Below are 19368 nucleotides of genomic sequence, written 5' to 3'. Positions count from 1 at the left end.
CGTTGAGAACTTGTCGAATTAGGTCCTGATGTTGAGCAACTCAAACCCAATGTTGAAACAACATGCTTTTTGACGACGATCAATCAATGTTGGGTTCTGACGTTTGACGTGAGCATTGAATTTTGGTCATTTCCCAACCAATATTCTACAACACAAATACAATGTTGACACAACATGCTTTTTGAAAACGTTTAGTTAATGTCATGTTGTGACATTGACTAAACGATTAAAATGTGCTCATGTTCCAACCAATATTCTACAACACAAATACAACGTTGAAACAACATTCTCTTTGACAACATTTAATCAATGTGGGGTTCTGATGTTGACTCGACGATTGCAATTTGGTCATTTTCCAACCGATATTCAATGAAACAAAACGTTGAAACAACATGCTTTTTAATGATGTCTAAATTAATGTAAGGTTGTGACGTTGACTCGACGATTAAAATTTGTTCATGTTCCAACCAATATTCTACAATACAAATACAACGTGGAAACAACATGCTTTTTGACGACGTTTATTCAATGTCAGCTTCTGATGTTGAGTTGACCTTTGAAATTTGGTCATTTCCCAACCAAAAACATGGATACAACTTTGGGACATCAACACTGTGTCAATTTACAAATACAACTATTTTTGCAACATTGTTTCAAAGCCAGTTTTAAAGGACGTGTGCATAAAATCAACGTTGTATCAACGTCTTGTGCCGGCTGGCCAAAGTTGATTTTCATGGAGGTTATTTGTAGACTGTGTGATTGATTGATTGATACTTTTATTAGTAGATTGCACAGTTCAGTACATATTCCGTACAATTGACCACTAAATGGTAACACCCCAATAAGTTTTTCAACTTGTTTAAGTCGGGGTCCACCTTCATCAATTCATGGTACAAATATATACTATCAGCATAATAGTCATCACACAAGTTAATCATCATAGTATATACATTGAATTATTTACATTATTTACAATCCGGGGGGTGGGATGAGGAGCTTTGGTTGATATCAGTACTTCAGTCATCAACAATTGCATCACCAGAGAAATGTGGACATTGAAACAGTGTAGGTCTTATTTAGTAGGATATGTACAGCCAGCAGAGAACATAGTGAGTTCACATAGCATAAGAACAAGTACATACATTAGAAGTACATTTGAGTTGTTTACATTATGTTATTTACAATCTGGGGAGATGGGATGTGAATGGAGGAGGGTATTAGTAAAGGTTTGAAGTTGCCTGGAGGTGTTTTTTTAGGGTGGATTTGAAGGAATATAGAGATGCACTTACTTTTACACCTGTTGGGAGTGCATTCCACATTGATGTGGCATAGAAAGAGAATGAGTTAAGACCTTTGTTAGATCGGAATCTGGGTTTAACGTGGTTTGTGGAGCTCCCCCTGGTGTTGTGGTTATGGCGGTTAAGGAAGTAGTTTGACATGTACTTTGGTATCAGGGAGGTGTAGCAGATTTTATAGACTAGGCTCAGTGCAAGTTGTTTGACTCTGTCCTCCACCCTGAGCCAGCCCACTTTGGAGAAGTGGGTTGGATTGAGGTGTGATCTGGGGTGGAGGTCTAAAAGTAACCGGACTAGCTTCTTCTGGGATGTTTGGAGTCTAGATTTGAGGGTTTTGGAGGTGCTGGGGTACCAGGAGGTGCAAACGTAATCGAAGAAGGGTTGAATGAGAGTTCCCGCTAGAATCCTCAAGGTGCTTTTTTTGACCAGAGAGGAGATTCTGTAGAGGAATCTCGTTCTTTGGTTGACCTTTTTGATTAACCTGGTTGCCATTTTATCACAGGAAAGATTGGCCTCTAGAATAGAACCTAGGTAGTTGATCTCACCTTTCCTGGTGTAGTTTTTATTGTGCCACATCGGTTCTTACGCGAGGGAAAATAAATAATTTCACTGTCAAAGCATGAATGAATGAATGAAATGAGTTTATTTCAGTCATATAATCAATCAACCATTTTGTGTGATCAGTTTTACAGTACAGGTTACACATAAACAATCATACACATATATTCACACACAAAAGAAAAGAAAAAGAATGACCAAAAAAGGAATAGGCTGAAGCCAAAGCTTATATTTGCCTATCCTATACCTTCACTGAAAACTAGATTGCCTGGAACATCAACGTTAAAAAAAAAAAATCAATGGGATGAAAGTAATTGTTACTATATTTTATAATTTTCAATTATTTTACCTTTCAAGGTTTTGTTAAACCTTAACAAAGAAGTGCATGTCTTCAGCTCATCACTGAGTTTGTTCCACCATTTAACTCCCAAAACTGAAATACATTTGTATTTTATATTCGTTCTCGCTTTACCTATTTCAAAAATCAATATCCCCATAAATTATAGTTTTCTCCTCTTAAATGAAATAACCTAAGAATTAGGGGTGTAAGGGTACGTGTATTTGTATCGAACCGTTTCGGTACGGGGGTTTCGGTTCGGCACACGGGCGTATCAAACGAGTTCGGAAGCAGAAGTCTTCACAAGCTGCTCTGCTTTCTGCCTCTGTCTCTGCCTCATTGTCCCGCCCACACAACCATCTGATTGGTTACATACAAAGCCAATCAGCAGTGCGTATTCAGACTTCAGAGCGATGTAGTCAATCCTTCAGCATCGAGCAGGGATATTCGTTTAGCAGGGGAGGAGCGGACTCTCCCCAAATGATACTAAACACTTCCCAGTCACAACTATTACAAACATCACTATGAGCCCGTTGACCTTCTAGAAACTTAAACTGCAGCTCAGCTCGCTCACAGTATAGGTTTGAGGTGAAGGCTAATTAGCTTTTAGCGTAACGTTAGCTCATTTTGCTGTATGTGTGTGTGTGTGTGTGTGTGTGTGTGTGTGTGTGTGTGTGTGTGTGTGTGTGTGTGTGTGTGTGTGTGTGTTAGGGGCAGCAAAGCCCTGTCTGTCTGTTATTTCATTGAACTCCATCATGTTTAGGGATGAGTAGTCTCTCCCATTGCTATTGTACTATTTTTCAGCAATAGTTACATGAATCATTAGTAATGTAGCAGCCTAGTTTTGAATAGCAGGGTCCCTGCTATCACATGTTGATAAAAATACAACATGTACATAATAAAAGTAAACGACAGGCTTCCCAAATGCTGTAATAAATTAAGCATGATGAGTTGACATTAAACAGTTTCAATGGAAACTGTTTAATGTTGCACTTTTTATATGTAAAAGAAAGGTTTTGTCATTTTATTTCATCAAAGCAACAACTTGAGACAGTTTAATGTGGATTAACGTGGGCAGAATTATTATAGTGTTCCCAATGTTAAAAGGATAAAGCCATTGTTTACAAATTTGGTAAATAAATAACCAAAAAATTTATATTTTGTTGTTTTTTTACTGTACCGAAAATGAACCGAACCGTGACCTCTAAACTGAGGTATGTACCGAACGGAAATTTTTGTGTACCGTTACACCGCTACTAAGAATACAAGCTGGAAGGATGTTCTTTACTCGAAACATAATTTCCATTGTTTTTAAAAACACATTGGAACATTTTTAAAGGGGAACATTATCACAATTTCAAAAGGGTTAAAAACAATAAAAATCAGTTCCCAGTGGCTTGTTGTATTTTTTGAATTTTTTTTAAAAATTTTACCGGTCTCGGAATATCCCTAAATAAAGCTTTAAAGTGCCTTATTTTCGCTATCTTCGAAACCACTATCCATTTCCCTGTGACGTCACACAGTGCTGCCAATGTAAACAAACAATGGGAATACCACAGCAAGATATAGCGACATTAGCTCGGATTCAAACTCGGATTTCAGCGACTTAAGCGATTCAACAGATTACGCATGTATTGAAACAGATGGTTGGAGTATGAAAGTATTGAAGAAGAAACTGAAGCTATTGAGCAAATAGCTATTGACGCTATTCATAGCCATAGCATGGCCGAATAGCTGCGTTAGCATCGCCGGTAAAATGTGCGGACCAAACGATCAGGACTTTCGCATTTTGTGATAATGGAGCAACTTAAATCCGTCGATTGGTAAGTGTTTTTTTCACATTAAATGTGGGTGGAAGGAAACGTAATATAGTTGCAAATGCATCTGCAGGTTATCCATACATCTCTGTGCCATGTCTGCTTTAGCACCGCCGGTAAATAGCATGATAGCATCGATTAGCATAGCATGTTAGCATCGATTAGCTGGCAGTCAACATCAACAAAACTCACCTTTGTGATTTCGTTGACTATGGTTGCAAATGCATCTGCAGGTTATCCATACATCTCTGTGCCATGTCTGTCTTAGCATCGCCGCTCAAATGTGGAGACACTCTGGCACATTCAATGGGGGTCTGGCGGCAGACACTTTGGCATCTTGGGGCCAGTGGTGCAACTTGAATCCCTCCCTGTTAGTGTTGTTACACCCTCCGACAACACACCCACCAGGCATGATGTCTCCAAGGTTCCAAAAAATAGTCAAAAAAACGTAAAATAACAGAGCTGAGACCCGGTGTTTGTAATGTGTTGAAAATGAAAATGGTGGGTGTGTTACCTCGGCGACGTCACATTCTGACGTCATCGCCTCCAGCGCGATAAACAGAAAGGCGTTTAATTCGCCAAAATTCACCCATTTAGAGTTCGGAAATCGGTTAAAAAAATAGATGGTCTTTTTACTGCACCATCAAGGTATATATTGACGCTTACATAGGTCTGCTGATAATGTTCCCCTTTAGATAATTTAGATCAAAGTGTTATGTTTACATGTTAGCAATACTTATTTCCTTGATAAAAACATGTAACTTCTGCAAAAAAAATAAAAAAAAAAGATGTAAAATGTAAAAAGGAGCCAGTCTTCTGAAGGACTCCCTTCAGGGAGCCGTAAATCCCGTCTCTAACACCCACTGACACGTCCAAATGTATGAAAAGTGAGTTATTTCATCTTCTTCCCCACAGCGAGAGCTGCACTTCTCAGTGGGAGGCTGCCTGTCCGCAATGGCTTCTACACCACTAATGGCCGCGCCAGAAACGGTACGAAAGTATATCTGGACTGCTGCCAAATAAGCAGCTGCAGATCACGTCAAGTCCTCGCTCTCCTCCCCTCGTCTGCTACTTGAAAGCTCGCGCTAAACGTGGATCTGTTTTTGTTTTTTTTGCAGCATACACGCCGCAGGAGATTGTGGGCGGGATCTCCAGGGATGAGATTCTGTTACCTCAGATGCTGAAAAAGAAAGGATATGTCAGCAAGATAGTTGGGAAATGGTGAGTGGCTTTTGGTTTTTGTCTCAGGTGTTGTCCAAATGGGACTTTCAGGTGTCTTTTGGAGCAGCCTGGTCCAAAAACAACACTGCACCTCATTTGGAAGAGGACTCATGGTGAAGCAAGATACATACTGTAACACAATACTTTTTTTTTGTCAATTTATTGGAAAAAAAAAAAGTTTTACTTAGATTTGTTAATGTTTTATTTAATTATTTTGTATCACAATTAGAGATGTTCCGATCAGGGTTTTGTGATCAATTCTATTGAAGTCATCCATACTTTACTTTTTATTTGATTAATTATGCAAGATTTTATCTAGTTCTATTTACCAGATTGTCCGGACTATAAAGTGCAAAAATATATACAAACTCCGTTTCCAATTGAGTTGGGAAATGGTGTTAGATGTAAATATAAACAGAATACAATGATTTGCAAATCCTTTTCAAGCCATATTCAGTTGAATATGCTACAAAGACAACATATTTCATGTTCAAACTCATAAACTCTTTTTTTGTTGTTGCAAATAATCATTAACTTTAGAATTTGATGCCAGCAACACGTGACAAAAAAGTTGGGAAAGGTGGCAATAAATACTGATAAAGTTGAGGAATGCTCATCAAACACTTATTTGGAACATCCCACAGGTGTGCAGGCTAATTGGGAACAGGTGGGTGCCATGATTGGCTATAAAAACAGCTTCCCAAAAAATGCTCAGTCTTTCACCAGAAAGGATGGGGCGAGGTACACCCCTTTGTCCACAACTGCATGAGCAAATAGACAAACAGTTTAAGAACAACGTTTCTCAAAGTGAAATTGCAAGAAATTCAGGAGTTTCAACATCTACGCTCCATAATATCATCAAAAGGTTCAGAGAATCTGGAGAAATCACTCCACGTAAGCAGCATGGCCGGAAACCAACATTGAATGACCGTGACCTTCCATCCCTCAGACGGCACTGTATCAAAAACCGACATCAATCTCTAAAGGATATCACCACATGGGCTCAGGAACACTTCAGAAAACCACTGTCACTACATACAGTTTGTCGCTACATCTGTAAGTGCAAGTTAAAGCTTTACTATGCAAAGTGAAAGCCATTTATCAACAACATCCAGAAACGCCGCAGACTTTTCTCTGAGCCCGAGATCATCTAAGATGGACTGATGCAAAGTGGAAAAGTGTTCTGTGGTCTGACGAGTCCACATTTCAAATTGTTTTTGGAAATATTTGACATTGTGTGATCCAGACCAAAGGGGAAGCGAACCATCCAGACTGTTATCGACGCAAAGCCAGCATGTGTGATGGTATGGGGGTGCATTAGTGCCCAAGGCATGGGTAACTTACACATCTGTGAAGGCACCATTAATGCTGAAAGGTACATACAGGTTTTGGAACAACAACCCCCCCCCTAGAGGGGGGGGGTTGCCCACATCTGAGGTCCTCTCCAAGGTTTCTCATAGTCAGCATTGTCACTGGCGTCCCACTGAATGTGAATTCTCCCTGCCCACTGGGTGTGAGTTTTCCTTGCCCTTTTGTGGGTTCTTCCGAGGATGTTGTAGTCGTAATGATTTGTGCAGTCCTTTGAGACATTTGTGATTTGGGGCTATATAAATAAACATTGATTGATATGCTGCCATCGAAACGCCGTCTTTTTCATGGACGCCGCTGCTTATTTCAGCAAGACAATGCTAAGCCACATTCAGCACGTCTTACAACAGCGTGGCTTAGTGAAAATAGAGTGCGGGTACTTTCTTGGACCGCCTGCAGTCCAGACCTGTCTCCCATCAAAAATGTGTGGCGCATTATGAAGCGTAAAATAGGACAGGGGAGACCCCGGACTGTTGAAGGACTGAAGCTCTACATAAAACAAGAATGGGAAAGATTTCCACTTTCAAAGATTCAACAATTAGTTTCCTCAGTTCCCAAAGGTTTATTGAGTGTTGTTAAAAGAAAAGGTGATGTAACACAGTGGTGAACATGCCCTTTCCCAACTACTTTGGCACGTGTTGCAGCCATGAAATTTCAAGTTAATTATTATTTGAAAAAAAAATTAAGTTTATTAGTTTGAACATCAAATATGTTGTCTTTGTAGTGCATTCAACTGAATATGGGTTGCAAGGGATTTGCAAATCATTGTATTCTGTTTATATTTACATCTAACACAATTTCCCAACTAATATGGAAACGGGGTTTGTATTATCAGATTGTTTGGACTGTAAGGCGCAGACATTTATAATAAAATATTGGCAAAAAAGCCATTATCGGACATCTCCACCTATTAGTTATGCAAGATTTTTTCTAGTTTTATTGACCAGATTGTCCGCACTATAAGGCACATAAATATATAGTATAACATTGGCAAAGAAGCCATTATTGTACATTACGACACCCAGCATCAAGGGTTGGAATTAGGGGTTAAATCACCAAGAATGATTCCTGGGCGCGGCACCGCTGCTGCTCACTGCTCCCCTCTCCTCCCAACGGGTGATCAAGGGTGATAGGTCAAATGCAGAGAAGAATTTCGCCACACCAAGAGTGTGTGTGACAATCATTGCTACTTTAACTTGAACATTTCTAATTATAACCAACTATTTATAGCGGCGACGCCCTCGACCAATTTTTTTTAGCCCAATGCCAGTCAGAAAGTTTGGAGACCACAACTGTTGCAGTCGAAAATGTTGAGTGACGTTAGACGTGGAAAAATAACACGCCGGCATCTCCAAGCTCCCACTTAACTGGAGTGGACAGAATCTGATGTGTGGCTTTCTAAAAGCAATGTGACGTGGAAACGCGTGCAGCACTTGTGACTAGAGTGGAAATGCACATGCTGGCTCAGCCACGTTGACGCCGCGCTTTCTTTTCACCGCAGGCATCTGGGCCACAGAGCGCCGTACCTGCCCACCAAGAACGGCTTCGACGAGTGGTTCGGAGCGCCCAACTGCCATTTTGGGCCCTACAACAACAGCGGGCGCCCCAACATCCCCGTCTATAACAACTCGGAGATGGCGGGCAGGTAGAACCCCGCTCTCGCACTCAAATCCGTGACATTCGCCCTCGCAGGCGGCGGATGCGCCATCTGCACCTGTGTTTGTCATTTTACGCCCATTTGTTTCCCCCCGAAAGAGCCGTATGCGTGTTCGGGGTCGCCGCCAAACGGCAGCCGGCTGTGTTTTTCGCTCAGCCAGGAGTTTAATCAGCGCAGCTTACCTGGGCGGAGGACATATACACTCATTCAAAGAGGCGCACTAGAAACACACGCTCGCCCTCCAGAGACGGCAGGTTGTGATTATCGCGCGCGAGGACACCTGGAGGAAGCCAAGCGCGAGGAAGAGAGATGGCTGTCATTCCGCTCGCCACGCCTCAGCAACATCTCATGGCGGTCCCTCTTGCTCGGTTCTGTGGAGACTTCCCATATATGTCGTCGTTTTGCAACCTACAGGGGGGCAAACAAGTGTTTAGTCAGCCAGCGATTGTGCAAGTTCTCCCACTTCAAATGATGACAGAGGTCTGTCATGTTCATCATAGGTACACTTCAACTGTGACAGACAGAATGTGGAAAATAAAAATCCAGGAATTCACATTGTAGGAATTTTAAAGAATTTATTTGTAAAGTAAGTATTTGGTCAAGCATTCAAAGCTCTCACTGATGGAAGGAGGTTTTGGCTCCAAATCTCAGGATACATGGCCCCATTCATTCTTTCCTTAACACGGATCAATCGTCCTGTCCCCTTAGCACAGGGGTCGGGAACCTTTTTGGCTGAGAGAGCCACGAAGCCAAATATTTTAAATTGTATTTCCGTAAGAGCCATATCATATTTTTTTTAACACTGAACACAACAAAACGCGTGCATTTTTAAGAAAGACCAACATTTCTACAAAGGTCTCTTATTCTTTGTAATAACATTGTTATTCTGAAGCTAACTACAGAGGGAGCGTGGCCTGCGAGCCTGCAGCGAAGCAGAGTGTTGCCAGGACAGGCCTCAAATTCACGACAGGTGCGTAAAAAGCCCACCTGGGCCTTTTTATCTGATCACCTGTCGCTATGTTATAAGCAGCAGCCAGGAGGAGAGACGGGTTTGGGGCTAGAAACCAGAGCGCGAGCGATAACGAAAGAGAAAAAGACAATTGCTGGAAAGCAACTGAGAGACTTATTGAAAAATAAAACAATATTGTAACCCTGAAACTGGCTCTCATGTCAGTGCTTGGTGGTCCGAAGAACCCCCTGGAGGGCAAGCCCTACACTAAATAATAATAAATAAATGACTTCTTACCAACTTCTTGAACGTATACTTTTGACCCAGCACATTTGCTCACATTTTCAGTACAGCCATAATAAATTCATAAAAGAAGCAAACTTCATGAATGTGTTTTTGTGAGCAACAAGTATGTGCTCCTATCACTACATCACAAAGAAATAAGAGTTGTAGAAATGATTGTGAAGTGAAGACAGCCATGACATGATGTTCTTTACAGGTGTATCTACACTTTTATTGGCGACTGTATTGCAGCCCGCATTAGTGCGTTCACTTCGCAGTTACACTCATTGCATGTCCAAATGTTTTGCAGATACTATGAGGAGTTTCAGATTGACAGGAAGACTGGAGAGTCCAATCTCACACAGATTTACTTGCAGGTGAGTTGTGGGCTGCACAACATTCTCATTCATCTTCTTTTTTCTCTTCATATTTCTTGCTTTATATTCGATGTGAGGTATGCAGGGATAGGCTAAGTAGTTTAACTACATTTTACACTAGCTTGGAGGTATTTTAGCTACTTTGTTAACATGTACCGTATTTTCCGGACCATAGAGCGCACCGGATTATAAGGCGCACTGCCGACAAATTTTTCGATCTCTTTCATATATAAGGCGCACCGGATTATGAGGCGCATTAAAGGAGTCATACAAACCCCGTTTCCATATGAGTTGGGAAATGGTGTTAGATGTAAATATAAACGGAATACAATGATTTGCAAATCATTTTCAGCCCATATTCAGTTGAATATGCTACAAAGACAACATATTTGATGTTCAGATTTCATGGCTGCAACACGTGCCAAAGTAGTTGGGAAAGGGCATGTTCACCACTGTGTTACATCACCTTTTCTTTTAACAACACTCAATAAACCTTTGGGAACTGAGGAAACTAATTGTTGAAGCTTTGAAAGTGGAATTCTTTCCCATTCTTGTTTTATGTAGAGCTTCAGTCCTTCAACAGTCCTGGGTCTCCGCTGTCCTATTTTACGCTTCACATTTTCCATGGGAGACAGGTCTGGACTGCAGGCGGGCCAGGAAAGCACCCGCACTCTTTTTTTTTACGAAATCACGCTGTTGTAACACTTGTCTTGCTGAAATAAGCAGGGGCGTCCATGATAACATTGCTTGGATGACAACATATGTTGCTCCAAAACCTGTATGGACCTTTCAGGATTAATGGGGCCTTCACAGATGTGTAAGTTACCCATGCCTTGGGCACTAATACACCCCCATACCATCACACATGTGTAAGTTACCCATGCCTTGGGCACTAATACACCCTCATACCATCACACATGTGTAAGTTACCCATGCCTTGGCCACTAATACACCCCCATACCATCACACATACCATCACACATCCTGAGCCCATGTGGTGATATCCTTTACACACTGATATCCTTTACACACTGATGTCGGTTTTTGATGCAGTACCGCCTGAGGGATCAAAAGTCCATAATATCATCGCTTACGTGCAGTGATTTCTCCAGATTCTCTTAACCCTTTGATGATTTTACAGACCGTAGATGGTAAAATCCCTAAATTCCTTGCAATAGCTCGTTGAGAAATGTTGTTCTAAAACTGTTCCACAATTTGCTTACAAAGTGGTGACCCTCACCCCATCCTTGTTTGTGAATTACTTAGCATTTCATGGAAGCTGTTTTTATAGCCAATCATGGCACCCACCTGTTCCCAATTAGCCTGCACACCTGTGGGATGTTCCAAATAAGTGTTTGATGAGCATTCCTCAACTTTATCAGTATTTTATTGCCATCTTTCCCAACTTCTTTGTCACGTGTTGCTGGCATCAAATTCTAAAGTTAATGATTATTTGCAAAAGAAATCTAGTTTATGAGTTTGAACATGAAATATGTTGTCTTTGTAGCATATTCAACTGAATATGGCTTGAAAAGGATTTGCAAATCATTGTATTCTGTTTATATTTACATCTAACACCATTTCCCAACTCATGTGGAAACGGGGTTTGTAAATGTGGCCCCCATGAGTCAAAATCATTGCCCAGGCCCGGTGTAGACTGAAGTCACATTGATCCCAATCGGGTTCCGACTACCTCATGATGTGACCTGAATGTGATGCGAACAGGTCCGATATGAAGTTGAAAGTGGCAAAAGTCTGTTGCTTGAGGGCAAAATAATGGGATTTGTTGTGCAGTGTAAACGGGGCTTTAGACACTAGAGCGACCCCTGGAGGCAGAAACCAATAATCCCACTCATTTGTGTTTAGACAAGCCACAGGAAAACTTGTCCTCTGGCAATCTTGTCTTTGTCTCTCACATTTCCGTCTTGAACAGGAAGGTCTTGACTTCATCGTCCGGCAGACCGTGGCCCAACAGCCCTTCTTCCTGTACTGGGCGGCTGACGCCACTCATTCCCCAGTCTACGCTTCCAGACGCTTCCTCGGGAAGAGCCAGCGAGGCCGGTGCGTTTCCCTATCGTTCACAAGCGATACCACCGGATGATCCTGTTTGCTGAGGGGAGACCGCCGGTTTGTGTTGTGCAGCTATGGCGACGCCGTGATGGAACTGGACCACAGCGTCGGTCAGATCCTGTCACGGCTGAGGACTCTGGCTATCCAAAAGAACACCTTTGTTTTCTTTACCTCGGACAATGGAGCCGCGCTCACGTCGGGCCCCAACGAGAGTAAGCGCTGCAGTTAGAAATCGGGTCTTTGTTTTCCCGCCCTCAGCCACTGATGGTTTTGTGCCTAGGTGGCAGCAACGGGCCCTTCCTCTGTGGGAAGGAGACCACCTATGAAGGGGGCATGAGGGAGCCCGCCATCGCCTGGTGGCCCGGAAACATCGCAGCAGGCACGGTGAGGACTTTTGTGGCCTCAGCTTGATTGATTGAGAAGTTTATTGACATCTTAAAGAATTGAATCCATGTAATGTTTTAAAAAGGCAAATGGTTGGCACAAAAAGCCAAAAGGCTTGTTTGCAATGTGGTCCATTAAATATTCATCACATTGGATACTTTCAATAATTAAATATATAGAACCTGTAACGTGTATATAAAAAATATGTTAAAAACATTGGATAAACTGTGTACATGTACACAGTATACATGTCCGGTGAATTGGAAAACAATATATTAAAAAATGGGGCAAGTATTTACACTATGTACATGACACTATGTACATGACACTATGTACATGACACTATGTACATGACACTATGTACATGACACTATGTACATGACACTGTACATGACACTATGTACATGACACTATGTACATGACACTATGTACATGACACTGTACATGACACTATGTACATGACACTATGTACATGACACTATGTACATGACACTATGTACATGACACTATGTACATGACACTATGTACATGACACTGTACATGACACTATGTACATGACACTATGTACATGACACTATGTGCATAACACTATGTACATGACACTATGTACATGACACTATGTACATGACACTATGTACATGACACTATGTACATGACACTATGTACATGACACTGTGTACATGACACTATGTACATGACACTATGTACATGACACTATGTACATGACACTGTACATGACACTATGTACATGACACTATGTACATGACACTATGTACATGACACTATGTACATGACACTGTACATGACACTATGTACATGACACTATGTACATGACACTATGTACATGACACTATGTACATGACACTATGTACATGACACTATGTTCATGACACTATGTACATGACACTGTACATGACACTGTACATGACACTGTACATGACACTATGTACATGACACTATGTACATGACACTATGTACATGACACTATGTTCATGACACTATGTTCATGACACTATGTACATGACACTATGTTCATGACACTATGTACATGACACTATGTACATGACACTATGTACATGACACTATGTACATGACACTATGTACATGACACTGTACATGACACTATGTACATGACACTATGTACATGACACTATGTACATGACACTATGTACATGACACTATGTACATGACACTATGTTCATGACACAATGTACATGACACTATGTGCATGACACTATGTGCATGACACTATGTACATGACACTGTACATGACACTGTACATGACACTATGTACATGACACTATGTACATGACACTATGTACATGACACTGTGTACATGACACTATGTACATGACACTATGTACATGACACTATGTGCATGACACTATGTGCATGACACTATGTACATGACACTGTACATGACACTATGTACATGACACTATGTACATGACACTATGTACATGACACTATGTACATGACACTATGTACATGACACTATGTACATGAAACTATGTACATGAAACTATGTACATGACACTATGTACATGACACTATGTACATGACACTATGTTCATGACACAATGTACATGACACTATGTACATGACACTATGTGCATGACACTATGTGCATGACACTATGTACATGACACTGTACATGACACTATGTACATGACACTATGTACATGACACTATGTACATGACACTATGTACATGACACTATGTACATGACACTATGTACATGAAACTATGTACATGAAACTATGTACATGACACTATGTACATGACACTATGTACATGACACTATGTACATGACACTGTGTACATGAGACTGTGTATATGACACTATGTACATGACACTATGTACATGACACTATGTACATGACACTATGTACACGAGACAATGTACATGACACTATGTACATGACACTATGTACATGACACTATCTACATGACACTATGTACATCAAACTATGTACATGACACAATGTACATGACACAATGTACATGACACTACGTACATGACACTATGTACATGACACTGTACATGACACGATGTACATGACACTATGTACATGACACTATGTACATGACACTGTGTACATGACACTATGTACATGACACTATGTACATGACACTATGTACATGACACTATGTACATGACACTGTGTACATGACACTGTGTACATGACACTATGTACATGACACTGTGTACATGACACTGTGTACATGACACTATGTACATGACACTATGTACATGACACTATGTACATGACACTATGTACATGACACTATGTACATGACACTATGTACATGACACAATGTACATGACACTATGTACATGATGACTCCAAGAGTGTGCAAAACAGAATGAGAAAATATATATACACTATAACTAGAGATGTCCGATAGTGGCTTTTTTGCCGCTTTCCGATATTGTCCAACTCTTAATTACCGATTCTGATATCAACCGATACCGATACATACAGCCGTAGAATTAACACATACCGTATTTTCCGCACTATAAGGCGCACCAAATTATAAGGCGCGCCTTCAATGAATGGCCTATTTTAAAACTTTGTTCATATATAAGGCGCGCCTTCAATGAATGGCCTATTTTAAAACTTTGTTCATATATAAGGCGCGCCTTCAATGAATGGCCTATTTTAAAACTTTGTTCATACATAAGGCGCGCCTTCAATGAATGGCCTATTTTAAAACTTTGTTCATATATAAGGCGCGCCCTCAATGAATGGCCTATTTTAAAACTTTGTTCATATATAAGGCGCGCCTTCAATGAATGGCCTATTTTAAAACTTTGTTCATATATAAGGCGCGCCTTCAATGAATGGCCTATTTTAAAACTTTGTTCATATATAGGGCGCGCCTTCAATGAATGGCCTATTTTAAAACTTTGTTCATATATAAGGCGCGCCTTCAATGAATGGCCTATTTTAAAACTTTGTTCATATATAAGGCGCGCCTTCAATGAATGGCCTATTTTAAAACTTTGTTCATATATAAGGCGCACCGCATTACTCCCGTCCAAAGGCAAAACCTAGTAACTCACTTCTAGCTGATTTGGAGAAAACAAAGGAAAAGCAATCTATCTTGATGCTGTCTTACAAAGATCTACAAAGTCCTCAAAGGTATAAATGTTTTCTTGAGCTTTCATTTTCTTGCCGATTGAGCCATGGATTGAATCTGCTCTCATGAACGTGTGCCCTTTCTTCAGATATTTGATTACATTCTCGGGTGGGCCCCATTCTACGTTTGCACATTGGACAAGAGCCGTGTACAGCGTCCAGTTTTTATTTTGACCTCCACAGTTATCTGCCCAAAAGAGTATGCAAGGGGAAGAATGAAGAAGAATACATTTAATGAAGGTGCTTGCAGTCTTCCAAATATCCCCTCCTGCCATAACATCACATAGTCGGCCTCCATTCCTGCAAATGTCTCATTAAAGACAATAAGGCGACTGACAAAGACGCTCCGATGGGTCCCTTGAGATACTAGGTTTTTCTGTTGTATCTAGGCGGTTATGTGGTAGTTGCTAGGTCCTGCCATGCGCGTAACAGCTTACTTACGGAACAAATGACAATATCGCATACACTAATGTAAAGGATATCACCTAGGAACTCCAAAATTATCATCAGCTCAGTTTTGACCAAAATTGAGTTACTGGGTTTTGCCTTTGGACGGTAGATTATAGACGCTATAGTAGAGGCTGGGGTTACATTATGCATCTTTTAGATCAGTGGTCCCCAACCACCGGGCCGCAGAAGAATTTTTAATAAAAAAAATTTTTTTTTTAATTGTTATTATTTATTTTTATTTTTTTAATTAAATAAACATAAAAAAACACAATATACACTTACAATTAGTGCACCAACACAAAAAATCTCCCTTTTTCATGAAAAAAAAAAAAAAAGAATCTCCCCCTTATATTGCGGAAAATACGGTAATTATGGCTAATTGTGTTGTTTCCCTCGCTGGATGCATTAAACAACGTAACAAGGTCTTCCAAAATAAATCAACTCAAGTTATGGAAATACAATGCCAACATGGCACTGTCATATTTATTATTAAAGTCACAAAGTCAATTTTTTTTTTTTAATATGCCTCAAAACAGCAGCTTGGAATTTGGGACATGCTCTCCCCAAGAGAGCATGAGGAGGTTGGGGTGGCCGGGGTTGGGGGGCAGCGGGGGATGTATATTGTAGCATTCTGGAGGAGTTAGTGCTGCAAGGGGTGCTGTGTATGTGTTCTGTTGTATTTATTGGGGGTGTGGGAAAAAATCTATTAGAATTTGAATCGCGATTCTCATGTTGTGCGATTCAGAATCGATTCTCATTTTTTAAAATCGATTTTTTTATTTTTTTTTTTTTTATTTATCAATCCAACGAAACAATACACAGCAATACCATAACAATGCAATCCATTTACAAAACCGAACCTGAGCCAGCAACACTCAGAACTGCAATAAACAGAACAATTGAGAGGAGACACAAACACCACACAGAACAAAACAAAAGTAGTGAATATTATCAACAACAGTATCAATATTAGTTATCATTTCAGCATAGCAGTGATTAAAAAATCCCTCATTGACATTCAGAAATTAAAAAAAGAAAAAAAAAAAGAACAATAGTGTCACAGTGGCTTACATTAGCATTGCATCTCATATTTTTGGTTTGTTTAATAGTTGAAACAAATTTATAAAAGCTTTTTACAAAAATCTACTACTCTGCTAGCATGTGAGCAGACTGGGGTAGATCCTGCTGAAATCTATGTATTGAATGAATACACAATCCTTTTCAATCGGAAAAATATCCTTTTTGAATCGAGAATTGTGTTGAATTGAAAAAGAAAATCTATTTTGAACAAGTGGCCACCTCATGGCAGGACCAACACAGATAGACACACAACAGTCACACACTAGGGACCATTTAGTGTTGACAATCAACATGTCTTTGGGGGTGGGAGGGGCCTATCCCCAGGTGCATGTCTTTGGAGGTGGGAGGGGCCTATCCCCAGGTGCATGTCTTTGGAGTTGGGAGGGGCCTATCCCAGGTGTATGTCTTTGGAGGTGGGAGGGGCCTATCCCCAGGTGCATGTCTTTGGAGGTGGGAGGGGCCTATCCCCAGGTGCATGTCTTTGGAGGTGGGAGGGGCCTATCCCCAGGTGCATGTCTTTGGAGGTGGGAGGGGCCTATCCCCAGGTGCATGTCTTTGGAGGTGGGAGGGGCCTATCCCCAGGTGCATGTCTTTGGAGGTGGGAGGGGCCTATCCCCAGGTGCATGTCTTTGGAGTTGGGAGGGGCCTATCCCAGGTGTATGTCTTTGGAGGTGGGAGGGGCCTATCCCCAGGTGCATGTCTTTGGAGGTGGGAGGGGCCTATCCCCAGGTGCATGTCTTTGGAGGTGGGAGGGGCCTATCCCCAGGTGCATGTCTTTGGAGGTGGGAGGGGCCTATCCCTAGGTGCATGTCTTTGGAGGTGGGAGGGGCCTATCCCCAGGTGCATGTCTTTGGAGGTGGGAGGGGCCTATCCCCAGGTGCATGTCTTTGGAGGTGGGAGGAAGCCGGAGTACCCGGAGGGAACCCACGCAGTCACGTGGAGAACATGCAAAGTGAAGTGAAGTGAAGTGAATTAGATTTATATAGCGCTTTTCTCAAGTGACTCAAAGCGCTTTACATAGTGAAACCCAATATCTAAGTTACATTTAAAGCAGTGTGGGTGGCACTGGGAGCAGGTGGGTAAAGTGTCTTGCCCAAGGACACAAAGGCAGTGACTAGGATGGCGGAAGCGGGAATCGAACCTGCAACCCTCAAGTTGCTGGCACAGACGCTCTACCAACCGAGCTATGCCGCCCCACACAAACTCCACACAGAAAGATCCCGAGCCCGGGATTGAACCCAGGACTACTAAGGACCTTCGTACTGTGAGAGAGACGCACTTACCCCTCTCCCACCGTGCTGCCCGGCCGTGACTGTATCAATTAGGGGTGTGGGAAAAAATAGATTCGAATTTGAATCGCGATTCTCACGTTGTGCGATTCAGAATCGATTCTCATTTTTTAAAAATCGATTTTTATTTTTAATTAATTAATTTATTTTTTAATCAATCCAACAAACCACTACACAACAATACCATAACAATGCAATCCAATTCCAAAAGCAAAGCTGAGCCAGCAACACTCAGAACTGCAATAAACAGAACAATTGAGAGGAGACACAAACACCACACAGAACAAAACAAAAGTAGTGAATATTATCAACAACAGTATCAATATTAGTTATCATTTCAGCATAGCAGTGATTAAAAATCCCTCATTGACATTATCATTAGACATTTATGATAATAATAAAAAAGAACAATAGTGTCACAGTGGCTTACACTTGCATGGCATCTCATAAGCTGGACAACACACTGTGTCCAATGTTTTCACAAAGATAAAATAAGTCATATTTTTGGTTCAATTAATAGTTCAAACAAATTTACATTATTGCAATCAGTTTTCAAAACATTGTCCTTTACAATTATAAAAGCTTTTTTTTTAAATCTACTACTCTGCTAGCATGTCAGCAGACTGGGGTAGATCCTGCTGAAATCTATGTATTGAATGAATACACAATCCTTTTCAATCGGGAAAAAATTGTTTCTGAATCAAGAATCGAATCGAATAGAAAAAATTGATATATTATCGAATCGTGACCCCAGGAATCGATATTGAATCGAATCGTGGGACACCCAAAGATTCGCAGCCCTAGTATCAATGTTTAAATTCTTATCATTTTATCAAGTTATCCCGAAACATCTACCGTCAAAAGTCGCCGTGGCGCCCTTCCCAGCTTTGCCGCTTCCCGATGTTCCGCCTATCAACAGGTACCAGCAATGCAAATACAAAACCGCGGGCGGCGTGCGGTCCTGTAAATCAGTTTGAGAGTGTCGGAATAATTGATTTACTAATCCTCTGTATTGAGGTGCTTGTTTCCTTTTGTTTCTTTTGTTGTCTTGTTTACCACTCGCTATCACAGCCGCCGCGAGCGGTTTCCAG

General features: G+C 41.1%; 1 protein-coding gene across 1 annotated transcript in view; it reads left to right on the top strand.

Annotated features, from left to right (window-relative positions):
* Window positions 1-19368, top strand: part of galns (galactosamine (N-acetyl)-6-sulfatase) — a 72782-nt gene that overhangs the window by 2372 nt on the left and 51042 nt on the right. Inside the window, exons 3-9 of the mRNA XM_061887118.1 lie at window positions 4923-4997; window positions 5126-5228; window positions 8098-8241; window positions 9795-9861; window positions 11795-11922; window positions 12004-12143; window positions 12212-12315. Of these exons, the coding sequence (XP_061743102.1) occupies window positions 4923-4997; window positions 5126-5228; window positions 8098-8241; window positions 9795-9861; window positions 11795-11922; window positions 12004-12143; window positions 12212-12315 (761 nt within the window). The remainder of the gene's footprint in view (window positions 1-4922; window positions 4998-5125; window positions 5229-8097; window positions 8242-9794; window positions 9862-11794; window positions 11923-12003; window positions 12144-12211; window positions 12316-19368) is intronic.

This window comes from Nerophis ophidion, linkage group LG25 (genome assembly GCF_033978795.1).
Source record: "Nerophis ophidion isolate RoL-2023_Sa linkage group LG25, RoL_Noph_v1.0, whole genome shotgun sequence".
NCBI classification, from domain to species: domain Eukaryota; kingdom Metazoa; phylum Chordata; class Actinopteri; order Syngnathiformes; family Syngnathidae; genus Nerophis; species Nerophis ophidion.
The sequence above is the reverse complement of the archived record's forward strand: the minus strand, read 5'-3'. Positions and strand labels throughout refer to the sequence as shown.